The 22,394-nt window shown below is 42.4% G+C and overlaps 1 protein-coding gene across 1 annotated transcript; it reads right to left on the reverse strand.

Annotated features, from left to right (window-relative positions):
* Nucleotides 1–433: 433 nt before the first annotated feature.
* GLOD4 (glyoxalase domain containing 4) lies at nt 434–22,389 on the reverse strand. The gene is made up of 9 exons (XM_047832649.1): nt 22,232–22,389; nt 19,831–19,880; nt 18,680–18,800; nt 13,730–13,874; nt 10,971–11,107; nt 10,132–10,218; nt 9,733–9,846; nt 9,557–9,643; nt 434–1,883 (listed from the first exon to the last, which is right to left on the reverse strand). The coding sequence occupies exons 1-9, from the start codon at nt 22,340–22,342 to the stop codon at nt 1,818–1,820; spliced, it is 918 nt and encodes a 305-aa protein (XP_047688605.1). The 5' UTR covers nt 22,343–22,389; the 3' UTR covers nt 434–1,817.
* Between the last annotated feature and the right edge of the window lie 5 nt (nt 22,390–22,394).

Consider the following 22,394-nt stretch of genomic DNA (forward strand, 5'->3'; position numbering starts at 1 on the left):
CACAATACTAAAGATTGCAGCTGGGGCACCTGGGTGGCGCAGTCGGTTAAGCGTCCGACTTCAGCCAGGTCACGATCTCGCGGTCCGTGAGTTCGAGCCCCGCGTCAGGCTCTGGGCTGATGGCTCAGAGCCTGGAGCCAGTTTCCGATTCTGTGTCTCCCTCTCTCTCTGCCCCTCCCCCGTTCATGCTCTGTCTCTCTCTGTCCCAAAAATAAATTAACGTTGAAAAAAAAAAAATTTAAAAAAAAAAAATAAATAAAGATTGCAGCTAAAGAAAAATGACTGGCTTGAGATAAAAGGGGGCTTATTTCGTAAAGTCAAAATGTCCCAGGTGAATAAACAGCATTAACTTTTCTCATGCATAGCTGTAATTTAAGAGAGGAAAATTCTGGTATATTAAAATTGAAGTGAATAAAAAGAAATCCAGTATGCGTTTAGTCATTCAGTACTTACATAAACCACTTAATTTATAATAACAAACTCAGATGGCCTATGTCAGCAGCCTAATACACTGGGAAAAGCATAGTTTCTTTGTACAAGAACAGTATTACCAGAGATAAACATCAAGAATTACTCATTAAGCTAAAGGGAAATCTGAGAATTAACAAATCTTAGTCTAAAGAGACACAGAGAAGTTTGGTTGTTCAAAATTTACACAATAATTTCCCCATGTACGTGAAAATAGGTGAACCAATTGTTTAGGGAAGGAACATCTAAACTTGGTTTGCTTTGAACCTCGTGACTGCTTCCCTAAGACAGGGAATTTAAGTTGAATGAAAAGTGCTGTGGAGCTGGAAAAGGACTGTTTTCTGTCAGTGAAGGTAAGACCACCCTATAAGATGAACTGAAACCCTGAAATTTCCTGCCGGCAAGGGAGAATAACTGAGGTAATTTCATACATATTATTCTGGAACTGGGAACCTCTGAGCCAGCCCTTTTCAATCTCCTCAGTTTCTTCTCTATAATTAGAACCTGGCCACAACCATTTCAAATAATGAATCTTATGGCTGGTATAAAAACTTGATTTCAGGAGTATACTTTCAAAAACCATTTAAGAATAAATATGGCCAATATAATTCTGTTTCCAGTCATTAAAATTTGTTCTGCAGAACCAAACAGAAAACTATAAGAAAATGTTAAAATAAAATTTTTCAGGCTGAAGAAATAATCTAATCCATAGTTAAGAAATCTAATCCATATTTAAGAAATTGAAATTCTTGAGAGGATTTAGAAAAATTATATAAAGAAAGTGGCCTGAAGCCAGGCATGTAGCAGCACAACACATTAGATCCTTCCATCTGTTTTCTCTGGATACTCAAAATTTTAACGCAAGGAATGTGTGGGTGTTAGTCAAATCTTTTGATTCAATGAACAAAATGTCTTTAAAATGTTTCACTGTCAAGGCCTGCCAGACGAAGGCATTAGAAGAGCATACTATCATGGTATTGGAAGTATTCCTGCCATAAGCTTATCAAAATTCCCTCCATCTCCAACCAAAGGTCATGTCCCACATAGTTGCCCAGGCTGAAAATAATTACTAATCCACTAGAGTTACACATAGAATGTGCCATTCCAGTGACAGCGCAGCTTACGGCAAGAGTTCTCCTCTAATGGGACTGACAACAGTAAGATTTTATTTCTAAATGTGTCTTGGAGCTTTCAAAGATTAAAACACACAGATCTTCACCACCCCAGCCTCCTTGCCTGTACAGGAAACAACCAAGTTGTGAGAGCGTTTATCAGGCATGGACAGACACATCAGGCCTTGCAGGTGCTAGACAGGAATCACAAATGCTTGTTCCATGAGATGTCTTCTGTTAACCCGAAGCCTTTGGTTTATTTTGTTTAGCAAACCACTCATCACTTTTATCTGCCGCCATTGCCTATAGAAAGAGAATTGGAATGTATATTTAAGTCTATAAAACAAAACATACAGTCCACTTGGTACCTCTCATTGCAAGTGCATTGTCCACAGTCATTAACAATTACAATATACTGAATGCATTCATTCGGTATAGAGTATTATGTTTAATTTCACTGGATGCTGATGAGTTTTGAGCAACTGTTTGCAGATTCTCACATGGCAGAGCGAAGGGTAAAGCGTGCAGCCAGTGGGTGTGGCTGGGCAGCTGACTGATCAGAGAGCAAGGAGCAAGCACACTAGTCTGCGGGGTCCTTGGTAGAACAGAAGGCTTGTCACTCTTCGCGTCTGGGTAGGCTCTCAAGAACTTTCAGTGCTAATGAGACTCAGTGCTACGAGACCAGATATGAAAAGCTATTTTCATGTTTTAGCCATTAAGCCTGGAATGATTTGCTTTTACAATGACTCCTCTGATACCATTCTACTGATGTTGGTACTGTTTGGTTAGTTTGGGCCTCTTAATTAAAAAGGAAGCCTTGTGAATATGTTTTGGTTCCACTAGAGTATTTTTATTTTATCATTCCACGAGGCTGAGACCATGGAGAAGGGCTTATAGAGTGATCTAGGCTTAGAACCTAAGTCTTTTAAAACTTCCTGTCCAGGGGCACCTGGGTGCTCAATCTGTTAAGCGTCCAACTTCGGCTCAGGTCATCATCTCACAGTTCGTGAGTTCGAGCCCCACATCGGGCTCTGTGCTGACAGCTCAGAGCCTGGAGCCTGCTTCGAATTCTGTGTCTCCCTCTCTCTCTCTCTCTGCCTCTCCCCTGCTCGCTCTCTGTCTCTCTCTCTCTCAAAAAGATAAAAACATTAAAAAAAAAAACCCAACTTCCTGTAATAAAAACATGCATATGCTAAAAGGGTATTTGGTAAGGATATACATTAATTTATTCAGTCAAAAATCAAGTACAGAAATACCTTTAAAAATGTCAGTTTTCATTATGAGCCAGGTATTATGCTAGGTTCGGGTGTGGTGGCAGAGACCTAGTCTGAGGCTTTGAGGAGCGCACAGAATAGCTGAGGACTCAGATGGAGACAACTATTTTGCATGAGGGAGCACGCATGTGTGTGTCTCGTAGGGCATTTGCTATAAGAGAAGCACGAACAAGGTGATATGAGACCAAAAGAAAACAACTAAGTGGTTGGAGAAATGGTATAAAAAGACTCATATACCTCAGCAGGAAGTGCAAAGATGGTGTCTGCCACTGAAAATGAAGAAACAGAAGTATATGTATTTTTTATTTAGAAACCGTGAAGGTGAAAGTGGCTGTCTTGGGCGGTGGGATTCAGAGATGGGACTAGACACCGCCGCACTGACTTATATAAAATCTTAGCGTTATGTGACTTTCTTTTGATGAACATAAAAAGGTTTTTGAAAATCAAGGTATGCAAAATAAGAGAAAACCGACAAAGGTGCAGAAGTTTCTGTCACTTAGGAGCCATAAAAAATGAGGGAAACAACAAACGCTGGTGTGGAGGATCCAAGAAAGCTTCTGAGTTCCGAAGGATGAGCTGACTAAGAAGGAAGGAAACAAACCTTCGGGTGGAGGCAAGAAGATACATCTTGGTGAATATACACGGCTCAGTGGGACTAGAACAGGACGAAGGGTGGGAGAGGGACAGCACGGATCAGATAGCAGGGAAGGGCCAGACACGCTCCATGCTCTGTCAGAGTTTGGAATGTATCCTGGAGGCAGCAGGAGCTATGAGAAGACTAAACGGTTTTTGAAATTACTGGATTTATGTGTTAGAAAGCTGGTGTTGGCAGCAGGGATGGCTGGAAGGTGAGAGGAGGCTTTTGCACTATTATAGGTGATAATGAGGGCCCTTTCCAAAGGGAAGTGGATAGACGAGAGATTTCAGAGTGGAACTCACACCTCTTGGTGACTAAATAGCTAACAGAACTTAGGGGTGAGGAGAAACAATGTTCAAAAATTGCTTTTTAATTCCAAAACAATTCTAAGATAAAAAGCCTATTAAATGTGAAAGTAAAAGCAGTTCCACTGCTAGGTATTTACCCAAGAGAAACGAAACATGTCTACGAGACTTATACAAGGATGTTCCTAACAGTCTTCCTTCTAATAGATAAAAATGTTAAATTGCTCCACCTTTTTTTAAACATTTTTTCATGTTTATTTTTTGAGAGAGAGAGACAGAGCATGAGCAGGGCAGTGGCAAAGAGACAGGGAGACACAGAATCCAAAGCAGGCTCCAAGGGCTAAGAGGTCAGCACAGAGCCTGATACGGGGCTTGAACTCATGAACTGTGAGATCATGACCTAAGCTGAAGTCAGACACTTAACCAACTGAGCCACCTAGGAGCCCCTAAATTGCTCTGCTTAAAAAAAAAAAAAAAAAGTTTTATTTATTTTTTAGTAATCTCTACACCCAATGTGGGGCTCGAACTCACAACTCTGAGATCAAAGAGTTGCATGCTCTTCCAAGTGAGTCAGCCAGGTGCCCCTAAATTGTTCTACTTTTTGAAATGCCCATGGATATCTGGGTGAAGAGGTTTCGCTGGCTGTTAACACTAGTCTGGACAGAGACAGCACTAAACAAAAAAAAGCTGATAAAACTGGACTTAAAATTTTTTCTGCTCTTCCCCACTTACAGCAATGGACAGATCATCTAAACAGAAAATCAACAAGGAAACAATGGCTTTGAATGACACACTGGACCGGATGGACTTAATGGATACATTTAGAACATTTCATCCTAAAGCAGTGGAATACACATTCTTCTCAAGTGCACATGGAACATTCGCCAGAAAAGATCACATACTGGGACACAAATCAGCCCTCAACAAGTACAAAAAGATTGAGATCATACCGTGCATATTTTCAGACCACAACACCATGAAACTCGCAATCAACCACAAGAAAAAATGTGGAAAGATAACAAATACTTGGAGACTAAAATTTTTTCTGTTCTTATAAGACTGTGTTAAAATAAATCAGCAAGCCATAGACTGGGAATACTACTTGCATTTGTAGAGATTTAACAAATGACTTGCTTCCAGAACTCCAATAAATCAATGAGATTTTTTTAAAAAAACAGATTTGAGCAGGCCTTGAAAAATAAGCAAAAACTCAAATGACAGAAGGGCCATTCCAGGAGACTAAAGTCATGTGAGCAGACACACAGTATGGAAATACATTCATATTTAGAGATTATAGACTAGAATAGCTAAGATGTAAAAGAGATCAGAGGTGTCTCTTCTAATCTGTTTGTCATGAAACTCAGTGGATCATATACATTGTTCTGTATTGATATAGTCCAATTATATTAAATATAATTAAAAAATACATAGGGAGGGGTGCCTGGGTGGCTCAGTCGGTTGAGCATCTGACTCTTGATTTTGGCTCAGTCATGATCCCAGGGTTGTGGGATGGAGCCCTGCATTGGATGCTCAGGGAAACTTTAACAAAAACTGGGTCTTCACTGACATTAAGGATATAGCACTGATTTTTTTGGGTGTAATATCAATATGGTATATAAGAAAATTTCTTGATTTTTATTTTTTTATTTTTTACTTCTTTTAAGTCATCTTAAAATGTATAAACTACTTAAGTATTTAGGACTGAAATACAGCATCTAAGATTTGCCTTAAAATTCCCCAGGGGAAAAAAAAAAGTGGGGTGGAGGGAATGATGAAAGATTATGGCAGAGTTGAATGGTAACAATCACATAGGGATTTGCTGTACTCTCCTATGTGTTTCTGGAATTTTTAATCATCAAGTATTAAAAATAAAATCTACTAAGGAAAGAAATGGATGAAAGATTTGAGCATAAAATTCACGAAGGAAGATATGCAAATAGGCAATAAGCAAATGCAAAGGTGTTCAACATCAACAGTTATCAGGGAAATGCACATTAAGCCACACTGAGAAACCCCTGTACATGTTCTAGGAGAGCTAAAACAAAAACCCAGAAGAGCACAAATTGTGGAAAAGTCGGAACTCTCAGATACGTACATGGCTGGTAGGAGCGTAAAATGGTTCAACTGCTTTGTACAGTGGTGGCAGTTTCTTACAAAGTAAGAACAGTTCCTCTCTTAGGTATTTACCCAAGAAAAATGATTCATGTCTATAAGATTCACACAAGAGTGTTCACAGTAGGGGCGCCTGGATGGCTCAGCTGGTCGAGTATCTGGCTCTTGACTTCAGCTCAGGTCATGATTTCACAGTTTGTGGGATCAAGCACCGTGTTAGCCTCTGTGCTAATGTCAAGGAGCCAGCTTGGGATGCTCCTCCTCTCTCCCTCTCTCTCTGCCCCTCCCCTACTCGTGCTCTCTGTCTCTCTCTCAAAATAAAGAAACTTAAAAAAAAAAAAAAAGAACGTTCATAGTAGTCCTCCTTATAAATAGATAAAACTCTGGAAATAACTCAAATATCCACCATTGGAAGAATGGGTAAGCAAATCATCATATTCATAAAATTGAATACCGTTCAGCAATTAAAAAAAAACGGGGCGCCTGGGTGGCGCAGTCGGTTAAGCATCCGACTTCAGCCAGGTCATGATCTCGCGGTCCGGGAGTTCGAACCCCACGTCGGGCTCTGGGCTGATGGCTCAGAGCCTGGAGCCTGTTTCCGATTCTGTGTCTCCCTCTCTCTCTGCCCCTCCCCTGTTCATGCTCTGTCTCTCTCTGTCCCAAAAATAAATAAACGTTGAAAAAAAAAAAAAAAAAAAAAAAAAAAAAAGAACATGGGCGCCTGGGTGGCTCAGTCAGTTAAGCATCAGACTTTGGCTCACGTCATGATCTCATCACAGTTTGTGAGTTTGAGCCCCGAATTGGGCTGCTTTGGATTCTCTCTCTCTCTCTCTCTCTCTCTCTCTCTTTCTGCCCCTCCCCGTTCATGTTCTTTCTCTAAGAAATAAATAAACGTAAAGAAAAAAGAACTCTGATATGTACAATTACATGGAGGAATCTCAAAAATGTTATGTTGGGTGACAGAATCCAGGCACAAAAGAATATCTACTGAATGATTCCATTTTTTTTAAAATTTTTTTTTTCAACGTTTATTTATTTTTGGGGCAGAGAGAGACAGAGCATGAATAGGGGAGGGGCAGAGAGAGAGGGAGACACAGAATTGGAAACAAGCTCCAGGCTCTGAGCCATCAGCCCAGAGCCCGACGCGGGGCTCGAACTCACGGACCGTGAGATCGTGACCTGGCTGAAGTCGGACGCTTAACCGACTGCGCCACCCAGGCGCCCCCATTTTTAAGTCCAAGGACAAACACAAATAATGTGACAGAAATCAGTACAGTAGTTGGCTACTGTAGTAGTTGGTGGGAACTAGCTGGAAATGGGCATGAGAGAACTTTCTACAATGATGAAAGTGCTCTATATTTTGAGCAGCAGTTGTATGAGAAGAGTTAGCTGTCAAAACTTATAAAATTGAACACTAAATTTCTGTTTATTTAAATTCTAGGCAGGGGCTCCTGGGTAGCCCAGATTCCCTCTCTCCCTCTGCCCCTCTATCCTGCTCAAGCTCTCTTAAAAGCAAACAAACAAACAAACAAATCTCATGTATATTTTACCTCAGTAACAACAACAAAAAATACTTGTTTGGAGCTTAGGGAGGAGTAGGGACTAGAAATTAGAAGTCAGAGAATGGGGGTACCTGGGTGGCTCAGTCAGTTAAGTGTTCAACTCTTGTTTTCAGCTCAGGTCATGATCTCATGGTTCATGGGTTCAGCCCCATATTGGGCTCTGCGCTGACAGTGCGGGGCCTGATTAGGACTCTCTATCCTCTCTCTGCCCCTCCCCTGCTCTCGCTGCCTCTCAAGATAAATAAATTAAAAAAAAAAAAAACAGAGGGTCGGAGAATGATGGTTGCAGCTCAGCGCAGAGGTAACCAGAGGACTCAGAGAAGAAGAATGGCACATGAGAATAAAAGAGCCAAAGTGGGACCACACGTAAATCATTTTGGAATGAGACAGAAAGCCATGCCTGTGTCTGCGAAACTGTCAAATATGACGATGGCAGGATCTGTAAGACCAAAGCAGAAGTGAGCTCGAAAGAGGACGAAGTTGGTCAGTGATATGAAAAAGTAAGAAGGAAAAGAGTCTAACGAATGTGCCACCTGAGAGGCTGCCTGACATTCTCCTTTCCTTCATGATAAAATTTATAAACGCTACATTTTCTGTCTCTTGCTTTCGCTAACATTAACTGAATGTCTGTTATTATGTCAGCAGTTTGCCACGTTCTAGAAGCCACACGACAATCCTAGGAGGTGGCTAATACGATTTTCTCAAATTTTTAGGTAAGAAAACTGAAGTTTAGGGGCGCCTGAGCATGCAACTCTTGATCTTGGGGGTTGTGGGTTCGAGCCCCACATTGGACACAGAGATTTCTTAAAGGAAAACAACACTGAAGTTCAGAGAATTTAAGCAAATCACTTAAGGTCAGTCACACAGATATTAAGTGACCGAACCAGGACAGATTGATTCATTCCTTTAATCATCAACACAGCACTCGCAGAGTTCCCATTACACACCCAGTGTGTGCCAGGAGTTGGAGTACAACAACTGCTTTGGATGCTGCTGAAGACTGAGTTTGAGGAAGATAGAAAAGTAGCTGTGGGACTAAGCAAGACGGAGGTCATGGGTGACATCTACATGAGCGTTTCACAGAGTCACAGGAGCCAGCGCACAACAGGCTGAAGCGTGAAAGGGGTAAGAAGTAGAAACGGTATGTGGGCAGATTTTTTTAAAAGAAATACGGAGAAGGGGTTTGGGGGTAAAAGATTTTTAAAAGATGGGAGACTTGAAAGCTTGTTTGTGTGTGGAGGAGAACCATTCACTGCAAAGGACAGGAGTGGCAGTGTAGATTGGAGATGAGGGGACCAAAAGAGCTAAGAAGTGAGGGGGTGCATCCAGGCATTTCCCTTAGCAAGCGGAGTCATGATGCATACAGCAGAGCAGCAGTGGTTGCCCAGGCAGCCTGAGCACATGCGAAGGGACAAATGCTGCACCCAGTTAAGGGTCACAAGGGGGGCGGGGGGGGGGGGGGGTTGCTGGCTGGCTCAGTTGGTAGAGCATGCGACTCTTGATCTTGGGGCTGTGGGTTCAAGCCCTACGTTGGGTGTAGATTACTTTAAAAACATAAAATATTTTGGGGCGCCTGGGTGGCTCAGTCGGTTAAGCGGCCGACTTCAGCTCAGGTCACGATCTCACGGTCTGTGAGTTCGAGCCCCGCGTCGGGCTCTGGGCTGATGGCTCGGAGCCTGGAGCCTGCTTCTGATTCTGTGTCTCCCTCTCTCTCTGCCCCTCCCCCGTTCATGCTCTGTCTCTCTCTGTCTCAAAAATAAATAAAAACGTTAAAAAAAAAAATTTAAATAAAAACATAAAATATTTTAGGGGTGCCTGGCTGGCTCAATCGGTACAGCATGAGACTCTTGATTTCAAAGGTTGTGGGTTTGAGCCCCATGTTGGGTATAGAGATTACTTAAAAATAAAATCTTCAAACAAAACAAGAGTCATATGGGTGGCAATGAAAACACATAGTCCTGGCTCAAAAGTCACCCCAACAGCAAAAGGACACAGCTGTGGAGCCTGTTGCTTTGGCCCTTCCCCCACACACTTAAGACCATCCCCGGTGGGCCTGTGGGAATATAAAGTTAGAAATGAGACTCACATCATCCAACAATTTGCTTCCTTCTGGATCCATCTCGGAAAGTTCTCGAAATGCTTCATCCCCCACAAAGCAAATTTCATGTCCATCCTACCGCAATAAAGAGAAAAGAAATTTGGCGGAAAGACACCTTGCAGAAACCCCTGGTGCAGCCCATCCCTTCCCTGAGTAATACTTACAGGGTCAGCCAGAATGACCACTTGCACTGTTGCTTTCCCTGGGGTATCCAGACTCACCAGGGGAGTCAGAATCTTCTGGTTCTCCCTTTTCATTAAGTCTTCTAAGTCTGATAACTTGAGGAAGACAAAGAGGCAAAGTGAGCAAGGGGTCATGTACCACTCACGCCGTGGTCCTCAGCGGCCCTAGGGGAGGATGAGATCAACCAGAGAGAACTCGGGCACCATGTGTTTGATTTTATTATCTCAGCTGCTCTTGAGACAACTGTTGAACTTGATACCAAAGCCACAATCAGAATGAACCAAAAGAAGTGGGGGGGGGGGGGGGGGCGGGCGACATTCTTAGCAGGTTCAACCAGCTAGTCACAGAGCTTAAACCAAAGATCTAGGACCAAACATTACCTCTTTTTGGGGGCAAGAAAAGGCAATTCTTCCAAAAGCTGCTGCATGATCAACTGTACCTTTGATACCCTGTAGTTCGAGCTTACACTGAAAAGAAATAAGAAAGGTTTATTTTTTGGAACACGTTATATGTATGGTTAAAAAAAAAATTCAAACAGTACTAAAGGAATAAAGTTAAAACTAACACTCCCTTCTACTCTCCCCAGTGGCAACTAGTCAACAGTTTCCTGGAAGACACATGGCATGCACAGATCTTCTTTTTTTTTCACACAAACGGTGGCATAATTTACACATTATTCTGTCCCTTGTTTCTACCCAATGTTACTATGTCAGCATGTAAGGATTCACCCCATTCTTTCTGATAGCTGCACAGTAATCCATTCTATGGATGAACCATAAATTATTGAACTACTCCTCTAATGCACAGAACACTGAGGTTATTTCTTATCCTTTGCTATTACAAACAGTGCTGCAACAGATAACTTTGTACACATTTCTTTGTGCACGTGTATGGTGAGTACGTCTGTAAAATAAATTCCTGGGAGTAGACCTGCTGAGTCAGAGAGCACGGACTAAATCATGTTCAAATGCTAGGTTATTTAAGGGGGAAAAAAAAGATGAAAATCAATGATCACTTCTGACTCCGCAAAGGTTATAGCCCTAAAAATAAACAAAGGTAATATATGGGTGATGGTTATCAGCAATTTTTATTTTCTTCTTTCTGCTTACCTATGTAAATATTGAGTCACTGTGAAAAAACTCTGAGAATAACCTTCATGTGATCCTCATTTGTAAGCCAAACTCAAAGTAACAGATTACTTCTCTCCAAGATCACTCACCTGGTTATCAGCATAGCCCAGCAAAGCCCTTTGCTTCTCTTCATCTTTTTCATAAATTTTCATTCCCAGTAGATTAGACCAGTAGTTCAAGGATTTCTGAAGATCAGACACTGCTAGAGTTACTTTTAATATAGGATCTGGAGAGTAATAAAACAGTAGGAATGGATAGGTCAGCACAGTGGAATAGAACAGGAAGACTAAATCAGGCTGGTGTATATATGAGTTCAGTTTACGATAAGAAAGGGATGATAAGTCAGTATGAAAGTGCACATTATTCAAAAAATGGCATGAAGAAACCTGGCTTGTCATTTGGTTAGAAAAATTACACCTTTAAACGAAATGGCAAAATACATTCCGAATGGGTTAAAGGATTTAGTTTAAAGAATGAAATCATGGGGTGCCTGGGTGGCTCAGTGGGTTAAGCATCCGCCTTTGGCTCAGGTCATGATCTCACGGTTTGTGACTTCGAGCCCCGTTGGGCTCTGTGCTGACAGCTCAGAGCCTGGAGCCTGCTTCGGATTCTGTGTCTCCCTCTCTCTCTGCCCCTTCCCTGCTTGTGCTGTCTCTCAAAAATGAATAAATGTTAAAAAAAAAAAAAAATGAAACCATGAAAATACTAAAAACAATTATTATTACAATTATTATTATTGCTACAATTTTGGGGTGTAGAAAGATTTTTTTTTAAACCTGACACCAAAGGTAGAAAAACCAGGAAAGAAAAAATGTATTAGGTTAATCACATGAAATGGAAAATTCCTAGACAACAACCACCCCCCCTCCAAGAAAAGAAAAAAAAAATGATAATCAAAGAGTAAATGACAAAGTGAGAAACATTTTTGCAACATATATGACAAAAAGTCCTGAATACTTTTTTCCTCTTTTAGTTTATTTATTTATTCTTGAGAGAAAGAGGGGGGGAGAGAGAGAGAGAGAATGAGCAAGGAAGGGGCAGAAAGAGAGGAAGAGAGGATCCCAAGCAGGTTCCACACTGTCAGCACAGAGCCTGACTCAGGGCTCAAACCCATGAACTGTCAGATCATGACCTGAGCTGAAATCAAGACTTAGAGGCTCGACTGACTGAGCCACTCAGGCGCCCCAGTCCTTAATATTTAAATCACCTTTAAACATTAGTAGGAAAAAGACGAACATCCTAAAAAAATAGGTAAAAAGCACAAAGCGGTAACCCACAAAAGAAGGACTTGGAATGGTCAATGAACACATGAAAAAACATTCAACCTCACAAATAATCAAAGAATTTGGAATTAAAACACAACATTTTGCCATCTCACTGGCAGATAATTTTAAAAGTTCAGTGTTAACTGTGATAGGGCAGGGGGGAGAATCATAATCATATGATTCTGGCAGAGTGTAAATTAGTTCATTTCTGGGCAGCAATGTGACAGAATGTACCCAAAGCCTAAAAAAATGTAAACTGCTTTTGAAAGAGCTATCCTATTATCACCAATTAAAGAAGTAATTGTAGGGGCGCCTGGGTGGCGCAGTCGGTTAAGCATCCGACTTCAGCCAGGTCACGATCTCGCGGTCCGTGAGTTCGAGCCCCGCGTCAGGCTCTGGGCTGATGGCTCGGGGCCTGGAGCCTGTTTCCGATTCTGAGTCTCCCTCTCTCTCTGCCCCTCCCCCGTTCATGCTCTGTCTCTCTCTGTCCCAAAAATAAATAAAAACGTTGAAAAAAAAATTTTAAAGAAGTAATTGTAGATGTATGAAGGGCTTTCTGCACAAAGATATTCTTTACACTGTTGCTTGTAACAATGAGACACTAAGGACAACATAAACATCCAACAATAGGCACTGTTTGATTCCCGGATGTAATACATAGGAATCGCTATAATGGAACATAAGATATACATACATACATACATATATACATACACATATATATGTGTACATACATATATATACATACATATACATATATGTACATATATATACGTGTATATATATACATACATACATACATATATATATATATATGTACACACACACATACAAACATAGATATACATTCCTTTTGATAAATGATTGGAAAGATACACTCTAAAATGTTAACAGTGATTATCTCTGCCTATGTGGGTACTGTTTTCGTCTTTCTTCTTTGCTTATCTGTGTAGGAAAAAAAATCTATTTTTTCCAAAAAGAATAAAAGTTCTATTAAAACATTTAAAATCATTGGAAATTTTTATATTGTAAAGTGACCCCTGAAGAGCTGTTCTGACTATGGTAAATTCAGTACATTTGTCTTCAGTTTTCACCTCCTCGGCCCGTCTCTCTGCCTCTCCCCTGTGCATGTGTGCACTCTCTCTCTCCCCACGAGGGAAGTGGCTCTAGGACAGGTGGACCCCCGTGGGCAAGAGAATGGAGAGAAGAGTTGGATTCTTGATGCCATTGCTGAGATGCTGAGTCCACTAACACTGAGCTGTTCCTACCTATAGGATACCCGCTCCGTGAGCTAGAACGTTTCCTTCATGTGCCAGCTAGTCTGAGATCGATTTTGATACAGCTGAAAATATCCTAGTAGGTATTACCAGTAGAATAGAGCCCAAACCAGTTTAGATTCCCTAGAATTATGCACTGAAGTTCTAATATGAAAATATGATTTCTCAAAGAACAAAACGCTGGCTTGGGAAAGACATGTCATCGCAACACAGAAAGACTTCATGGGAGAAAGAAATCTGGCTCCTCTCTCCTTTCATCAAAGATGTCGTTAGACAGAGGGCTTTTACTAGTCCCGCTATAATTACCTGACTGAGGTGGACTTCGATTCTGCAAATAGAACTTATATCCTCCTGGGGCTTCAGTTTCAAAAACACCTTCCGTAACTTCGCTGAGTGGCCACTCCAGCCTTCTGGCATTGCTGACGGCCTGGTTAGAAGCGAGTGTGATACCCTGTGACAAACAACAGTACCATCAACTGTATAACCATGGATCTTTTCTTTTTTTAAAAAAAATTTTTTTTTCAACGTTTTTATTTATTTTTGGGACAGAGAGAGACAGAGCATGAACGGGGGAGGGGCAGAGAGAGAGGGAGACACAGAATCGGAAACAGGCTCCAGGCTCCGAGCAGAGCCTGATGCGGGGCTCGAACTCACGGACCGCGAGATCGTGACCTGGCTGAAGTCGGACGCTTAACCGACTGCGCCACCCAGGCGCCCCAACCATGGATCTTTTCTAGAACAAGAGAATGAGGCAAAACCCCGCTGCCTTTACATGATGCCACCGAAGATTTAATTGGCATTCAAAATTTTCGCCTAGGACATATTTCTCCTCCAAAGATTCCAAATGTTGTGAATTGTAGGACAGAAATTCAAAGGCTAGAGAAGTTTGATCCATTTAACACCAAAGATAATCTTTCATTTTTGTTTTTTGTTTAAAAGTTTTATTTAACAAAGATAATCTCTTCTAATTTTAAAGATCTAGTCAGAGAAATCTTGATCTTACTTTAGTTTGCCAGCTACCTATTTAAGATGTTTTTTATTTTTGCTTTCTAAACAAAATAATTTAAGCCAATTATCAAGGTATCATTTAAATTTAATCAAAATACCTAAAAATGTACACTGTCTTCTGATAAGACCAGCTGCACTTTTTTTTTAATTAAAAAAAAAATGTTTATTTATTTGTGAGAAAGAGACAGAGTGTGAGTGGGGGAGGGGCAGAAAGAGAGGGAGACACAGAATTCAAAGCAGGCTCCAGGCTCTGAGCTGTCGGCACAGAGCCCGAGGCAGGGCTCGAACTCACAAACCGTGAGATCATGACCTGAGCCGAAGTCGGAGGCTCAACCAACTGAGCCACCCAGGCACCCCAGACCAGCTGCACTTCTAACTTGGATTATCATAACAGCTTCTCTTGGGACGCCTGGATGACTCAGTCAGTTATGTGTCTGATTCTTGATTTCGGCTCAAGTCATGATCTCGCAGTTCGTGAGATCAAGACCTATGTCAGGCTCTGCACTGATAACGTGGAGCCTGCTTGGGATTCTCACTCTTTCCTCTCTCTGTCCCGCACATGTGCTCTCTTAAAATAAATAAACATTAAAAAAAAAAAAAAAAAAGCCAGCCTCTCTTTCCCTGAGTCTTGTCAATCCATCCTCCATTCTGCAGCCAGAGTAAAATTTCTGAAACACACCCTACTCTCAAGACAGCGACCTTATGTTGTTTTTCCCCTGCTTAAAACCCTTGATAGCTCCTCATGTCGCTCAGGGATGGCTTCTAATGGCCTGAAAGGCCCAAAACAATCTGAGCCCAGGTCATTTCGGACCCGTCTCCTCTCACTTTCCTCTTGCTCTGTCTATTCCAGCCACACGGGCCTCCGTGCATTTTCTCAAATGTGCCAGCTGCTGTTTGAGGGCTTCTGCACAGGCTGTTCTCTATCTGGATTGCTCTTCCCCAGGATACCACATGCCTAACTCTACTCTCCTGAGAGAATTTCCCCTAACGTCACCTCCTCATTGATCCCTACCCTTGAAACCTTCGTTAAAACTAAAACCAGTCACTTGTCCCATAATCCCCACCACCCCTTATTCTGCTATGACTTTATTCCCCTGCCAGGCATAAATTTTTGTCTGTTTCATTCACTGGTTATCCAAAGTTCCCAGAACTGTGCCTGGCACATAGAAGGCATTCAATACATATTTGTGGCATGAATAAACACCACAATGTGTAATTTAGCACATAGTTCATTAAACGTATTTGTGAACATACATGCAAACTAAGTTCCTAAGTGTGAAACTGCAAGGCCAAAGGATAGATGCATTAATTATTTTGATAGTGACAAAGTGAGGTTGTAGCCATGTACACCCTTACTAGTAATGCGTGAGAGTGGCGCTTTTTTAACACCCTTTCTAACACAGCGCGTTATCACACTTTTTGAGTTTTGCCAATCGGTGACAAATGGCAGCTTGGCAGTTGAACATTTTTTTTTCAATGTTTAAGAGACATTTCTCATGGAGTTTCTGTGGCTGTCTATTCAGTTTTTGTCCTTTTTTCAAAAAATTAAGTTGTTGATCCTCTTTTTTTTTTTTCAAATTTTGCAACGGTTATTTATTTTTGAGAGAGAGAGAAAGAGAGAGAGAGAGAGAGAGAGAGAGAGAGAGAGAGAGACCGTGAGCGGGGGAGGGGCAGAGAGAGAGGGAGACACAGAATCCGAAGCAGGCTCCAGGCCCCGTGCTCTCGGCACAGAGCCTGACGCGGGGCCCAAACCTGTGAACCGCGAGATCATGACCTGAGCCGAAGTCGGGCGCCCAACCGACTGAGCCACCCAGGCTCCCCATCCTCCTCTTTTTCATGTACGGGGATTCTTTACAGAAGTGGGAGGTCTATGTAACCTGTTTTTCTTTTTGTTCCACAAACCAAGGAGCACCGAAGGTCCCTTTCCTCAGGGTTACTTTCCTGCCGGAGTCTCTCAGGAAGACCCAGGGCGGAACAGCCGAGCTGCTCTCCTCCACCTACATGCTCTCTGGCCCCTGCGGCTCCATCAGTCAACATCTGACTGGAGCCGGTGCAATGTTCATGGTGCCAAATGGTTTTGCTCCTTCTTCTCTCCCTGATTTAAATTTGGGAGAGCGAAGAAAAGGAGAAACACAAAGAAATTTTCACATACACTCAATCACCAAATCCTCTTAACTCTACCTCCTAAACAGCTCTCAAGTCCACCCACTTCTCTCCATCTCCCACAACTACCAGGTTAGGTAAGGAGCGGCCAGTCGCTTCCCATGCCACCCTTTGAGCCAGTTGCCTCACTTCCAGCTTGGCTCCCTTCCAACCTGATCTCCGTGCTGCAGCCAGGCGGATTCTTGCACACCACACTGTGTCATCCCCGCCGCTTAAAAATGGCTTCACTCTATTTTTAGAATGTAGTCTGAACACCCTCACGTGATGCGGTCCCAGCTTACTTCTCCAGCCTCACATCTGCCCCTTCGTCTTCACGCACCTCACTCGACACAAACTGCGCTACTCACTGTCCCCTGACTGCCATGCTGCCTCTCACCTCCAGGCCTGCGCGCATGCCGAGACACAAGTCTCACTCTCCCACCCCGACCCCACTCACCGGCTCAGCTGTCACTTCTGGAGAGATTTCCCTGCACTCTCACCTCTCTGGGAATAAGCTGGGAGTTCTTCCCAGGTGTTCCCACATCTGCCTGTCCTCATCCCAATCCTGGCACATATCACACTGCATTCTTTTGTCTCTTTACTTGTTTCCCAAAAGACAGGAAGCTCCTTAGGCCAGGGAACATGCTTCATTCTACTGTACCCCCAGGACCTAACCAGGTACATGGCATACAGTAAGTCACAGTAAATATCTATTAAATGAATAAATTAGTGAAGGACATACAGAGTGAGAAAGAGAAAAACAAAGATACTAGTATGTTACATCTGAACAGTCCTTTTCATTTACAAACCACTTTTATAGATAATTTGGTCCTCCTAAAAATTCCACCTTGATATCACTATTATTTTATTTATTTATTTATTTATTTATTTGATATCATTATTATTTTAACAGGAGTTAACGGGAGTAGCAAGAGCAAATGACCAAAATAAACATCTAGCATGAGGCAGGTTTGCTTAGCAGAGAGTAAAAACTAGTGCCTCCTATCTTGCTGTGTATTTGGGCCCAGAGACATTATATCTACCATGAGTAACTGCTCAGTAAGAGGAAGATACTATAACTATTAGATGCAAGGTAACTTGAATTCTTGCATGAAAGAATGTAGCGCATGCAATGCCTTCTTCTCTTTCTCCTTAAAGCTTCTCATGTTTTTCTCTGACTAGCACTGGTTGTTAATAGTGCAGCTCAATTTTAACAGTTCGCAAGAGATAATTCTCTGGTTGGTGATCAGGACCTGACCAGACCCATGATGCTGGCCCTCTACCTCTCAAGGTTCAGTCATTCCCCCAGAGTTGTCTTGTCTCTGTCAAAGCTGTTCCTAAGTCTTAACTTTTTTTTTTTTTTTTTTTTTAGCTTTTTTGTTTTCAATGTTTATTTATTTTTGAACGAGAGAGGGAGACAGAGCATGAGCAGGGGAGGGGCAGAGACAGACAGGGAGACACAGAATCCGAAGCAGGCTGCAGGCTCCAAGCTGTCAGCACAGAACCCGACGCAGGGCTCGAACTCACAAATGGCGAGATCATGACCTGAGCCAAAGTCGGACACTCAACCAACTGAGCCACCCAGGTGCTGCTTAATTTTTTTTTTAATGTTTATTTTTTGAGAGAGAAAAGAGAGAGAGAGAGAGAGAGAGAGAGAGAGAGAGAGAGAACACACGGGGGAGGAGTAAAGAGAGGGAGACACAGAATCTGAAGCAGGCTCCAGGCTCTGAGCTGTCAGCACAGAGCCCAGTGCAGGGCTTGAACCCATAACCCTGGGATCATGACCTGAGCTGAAATCAAGAGTTGGATGCTCAACCAACTCTTGATTTTGTTTGGCTCAGGTCACGGTCTCACCTTTTGTGGGATCAAGCCCCGCATCAGGTTCTGTGCTGTTAGGGATTCTTGGGATTCTTTCTCCCCACTCCCTGCCCCTCCCCTGTTTGCACGCTCACTCTCAAACAAAACAAAACAAAACAAAACCCCATAAAACTAATCACTAACCTGCACCCAAAGGCCGTCAATTCAGCAGTCATCATACCTAACATCGTATCAGGGATCTCAATAAAAGGCACAGCCAAAAATCTACTAGAATGAAATGACATTTACCATGAAGTCATTGCCAAGCTTGTAGTGTCCGATGCCATAATTGTAAGTCAGTTCTGCGACAAAATGATCATCCTCAGGTCCAAATCCCACCATTGTCTTACTCCATTTCCCATCATAAGGCCTAGAAAAATGAAAGTAAGTGAACCCAGTGACACAGACAAAATCTGCCTCAGGCCTCCCCTAAGGACTTCTTGGGACAAAGCAGTGGGCAGTCACCTCTGGTCCTCTAAGTACCCATAAAGATGAGATGACCTGTCAGCTGGTGCTAAAAGCAGCAATGGACAGTGTGTGTGGGTCCCACCACAGAGGCTCCAAAGACCATCTGTCTGGCACTTATTCGAGGGAAAGATTTATTTACCTTTCTTTAAAATTTTTTTTTTCAACGTTTTTATTTATTTTTGGGACAGAGAGAGACAGAGCATGAACGCGGGAGGGGCAGAGAGAGAGGGAGACACAGAATCGGAAACAGGCTCCAGGCTCCGAGCCATCAGCCCAGAGCCCGACGCGGGGCTCGAACTCACGGACCGCCAGATTGTGACCTGGCTGAAGTCGGACGCTTAACCGACTGCGCCACCCAGGCGCCCCTGTTTACCTTTCTTTAGAGGACAGACTCCTATAAAGATGCTTCTTCAACCTGACCTTTATTTTCATATGTATCCATCAACAAACATGCAATTCTCGTGAGGCTTGGAATTTTCCAGCTTGCTATGGCTACTGAGCTTAAGAGACCCTTGATAAAGTGTTGCTTCATTTAGAACATACACTTACTTGTGTTCTTGAAGTTGCCACCTTAATTTATTGTCTCCTGAATTTATCCCACTGCCTTATACTCACTTTGAGAAACTGTCTTCTCTTCTCCAGGAATATTTAGAGCCTAAATGAGATTTTAAGAAACAAGGGGTCGGGCACCTGCGTGGCTCAGTCAGTTAAGTGTCAGACTTTGGCTCAAGTCATGATTTCACGGTTTGTGAGTTCGAGCCCTGCATCGGGCTCTGTGCTGACAGCTCAGAGCCTGGAGTCAGCTTTGGATTCTGTGTGTCCCTTTCTCTCTGCCCCTCGCCTGCTTGCACTCTGTATCTCTCAAAAATAAAAAAAAATAAAATATATAAATAAAAACATAAATAAATAACATTAGAAACAAGGTGTCATACCCATTACAGGCAGCTTTGCAGCCCTCTTCAAATTCCTCATGCCGCAGAATCTAATAAGGAAATTACAATAAATTGTCAAGTGTTACCAGTATGTCAATATGTATACAGCATATTTAGCACAACTTAAAATGTTAAAACACAAACATTTATAACTTATATATAATAACATATAAGCTTTACTTGTAAGACAAAGATAATGAGCTTTATATCTTGCCCAGACTAGAAGTAGTAGAGGTAAGGAAGAACAGTTTGACACCAACGGTGAGACAACCAAAGCTGTGAAATCTACTTACACTGGGAAGCAGTGCTGTGTAGTTAAAACAACAACAACAACAAAATCCCCCAAAAACCAAAGTTTGGCCTTCAGCATTAGAGAATTCTGATTTGGAATTCTGGATGTCACTCAATAGTTGTGTAACTCTGAGAATGTTGCTTAGGGTCTGAGTCTCCCAATGTGTTGTGAAAATAGATAATTTATTAGACCATTTGACACAGAACCCCACAGACAGTAGGCTCTCAATGTCTTAGTTTCTACTCTCCTTTTTGATTCCCACTGCTACTGCTCCAGTTCAAGTTCCCATCAGTTCTCTCCTAGACTATTAAAAATCATCTTCATTGATCTTTTTCCTTAATACCACCACAAAATTATGTGCCTAATGCACAGCTCTGATCGCATCATTACCCTCTTCTAAAATGTAAGACAGCTCCCAAATTACTGTGCCATAAAATCCAAATTTCTTAGTATTCAAGATACTATCAGAAGTGTCCTGATATCCCATCTCAACTTCATCTAAGTAATCTAAGCTAAAGACACAGAAAACTAGCAGTGTTTCCCAAACATAACTTATCTTTGCATTGGCTCTTCAACTTTTCTAGTATACTCCTCCCTCTAATCTTGGTTTGTGGAAATCTTAGCTATCTTTAGAGATCAACTCAAACACAAGGTCTCCATGAATTATTTCCTGATGACCCAGCCCAAAGTTAAATCTCTTCTGTCGTATTTTTGTAATAGTAGTGTTGCATCCACACGACTCCTGAAACAGAATGCTACGGGCACCAGTGACAGTCACAACAAAGTTTATTACAATGAGAGGCAAGGCCGACCGATCGGGACCAACACTCTTGATAAGAGTGCGGCCCCGAACAGCCGGGGTACAGAGTTTTTATAACTGATCACATCGTTTTATCATCACCTGGGAACAGAACAAAGAAACAGGTTCCAGATGAGTTAGAAACAGTTGCCTAATGAGGTGTTTACTTTAGACTTTCTGCCTCTAAGTTGCAACCAGTGGATCTCCTTGACCCTGCCTCTGATGCTCTTTTCTTTGAACTTTTGTTTCCTTAATTGGTGAAGCCTAATTTACAAGGGTATGAGGCATAGTTTACCAGAGCAAAGCAAGGCTGTTATCTCTTAACCTTCAGTGTCAACACAAAGCTGTTATTTTTCAAGCTAAGCATTAGCCCTACACTACAATTTAACCCTTACAGTAGCAGCAAACACTTATATAGCACATACGATGTATCAAATACTACACATATAACAGTATTTAATTTTCGTAACAACCTTTAATCAATGAGGAAACATGTTAAGGGAGAGTTTTGTGGTTTTCCATCACTTACCAAGTTTTGACTTCCATTACTGTACTATGTACAATGTACTACGTACAAATCCAATTCTCAACTCCACCCCCAACCTAGGCCAGGAGCTTTAGTTGAAGACAGATACTAGGGTCATTTTCATTTTTGTCACCAAAGTTCAACACACGACCATGAAACATGGAGGATGTATTTTAAATGACTGATGAATTCAGGTAACGCCCTTGCACTCCACGACTTCTGCACTGTCTCTGCATTAAATTGCACTCTTGCACCTCTAAAGCCCTTGCTTACACTCCCCAATAGCTTCCACCAGCATTTGCCACCCAGGTGATCCCTGTAGATGGCAGCTGCTCAGGGCTGGAGAGGGCGCTTCCGGGTGTTGGAAAGAATGGGTTCTGACTTAGGGCAGGCGCTTTTGAATACACAAAAGGGACTATTCAAAGCAGCCCTGAGAGAAGCAAAGCTCTAAATAGGCAATCTAAACCTTAAGGCTCCAAACCGGAAGAGACTGAGTTGTTTACTGGAAAAGTATTATATTACTTTTTGTTTACTGTCTTTCCCCCGGCTGGAAGCCCCAGGAGGGCTGAGGCTCAATACCTGCAAATGAACTAGGAAAGAAACGTGTGTGGGCAAACAGTCGAGGACTAACAAAGGCCCCTTTCAAAGTCATCTAACCCAACCAGTGACATGCAACACTTCCCGAAGCTGAAAACTCGACAAGGCTAAAAAGAGTCCAAGGCTAAGGTCGGACACCCATTTGTCCCCACCATCGTGTGCCAGCCCCTCCGGGCCCTGTCTGCACCTTCATTCCAAGGACATCGCGAAAGAAATGCGTCGTCTGGAAGCGGTTTCCCACTTTGAATACGAAGTGCAAAGCTCGACGAGAAGCCATACCCACCGGCGCCACTCCCATCAGGCGTACAGTGCTGCCCGCCGGCAGCTGCGCAGACGGGCCGGTGACGTCA

The sequence above is a fragment of the Prionailurus viverrinus genome, chromosome E1 (genome assembly GCF_022837055.1).
Source record: "Prionailurus viverrinus isolate Anna chromosome E1, UM_Priviv_1.0, whole genome shotgun sequence".
Taxonomy (NCBI): domain Eukaryota; kingdom Metazoa; phylum Chordata; class Mammalia; order Carnivora; family Felidae; genus Prionailurus; species Prionailurus viverrinus.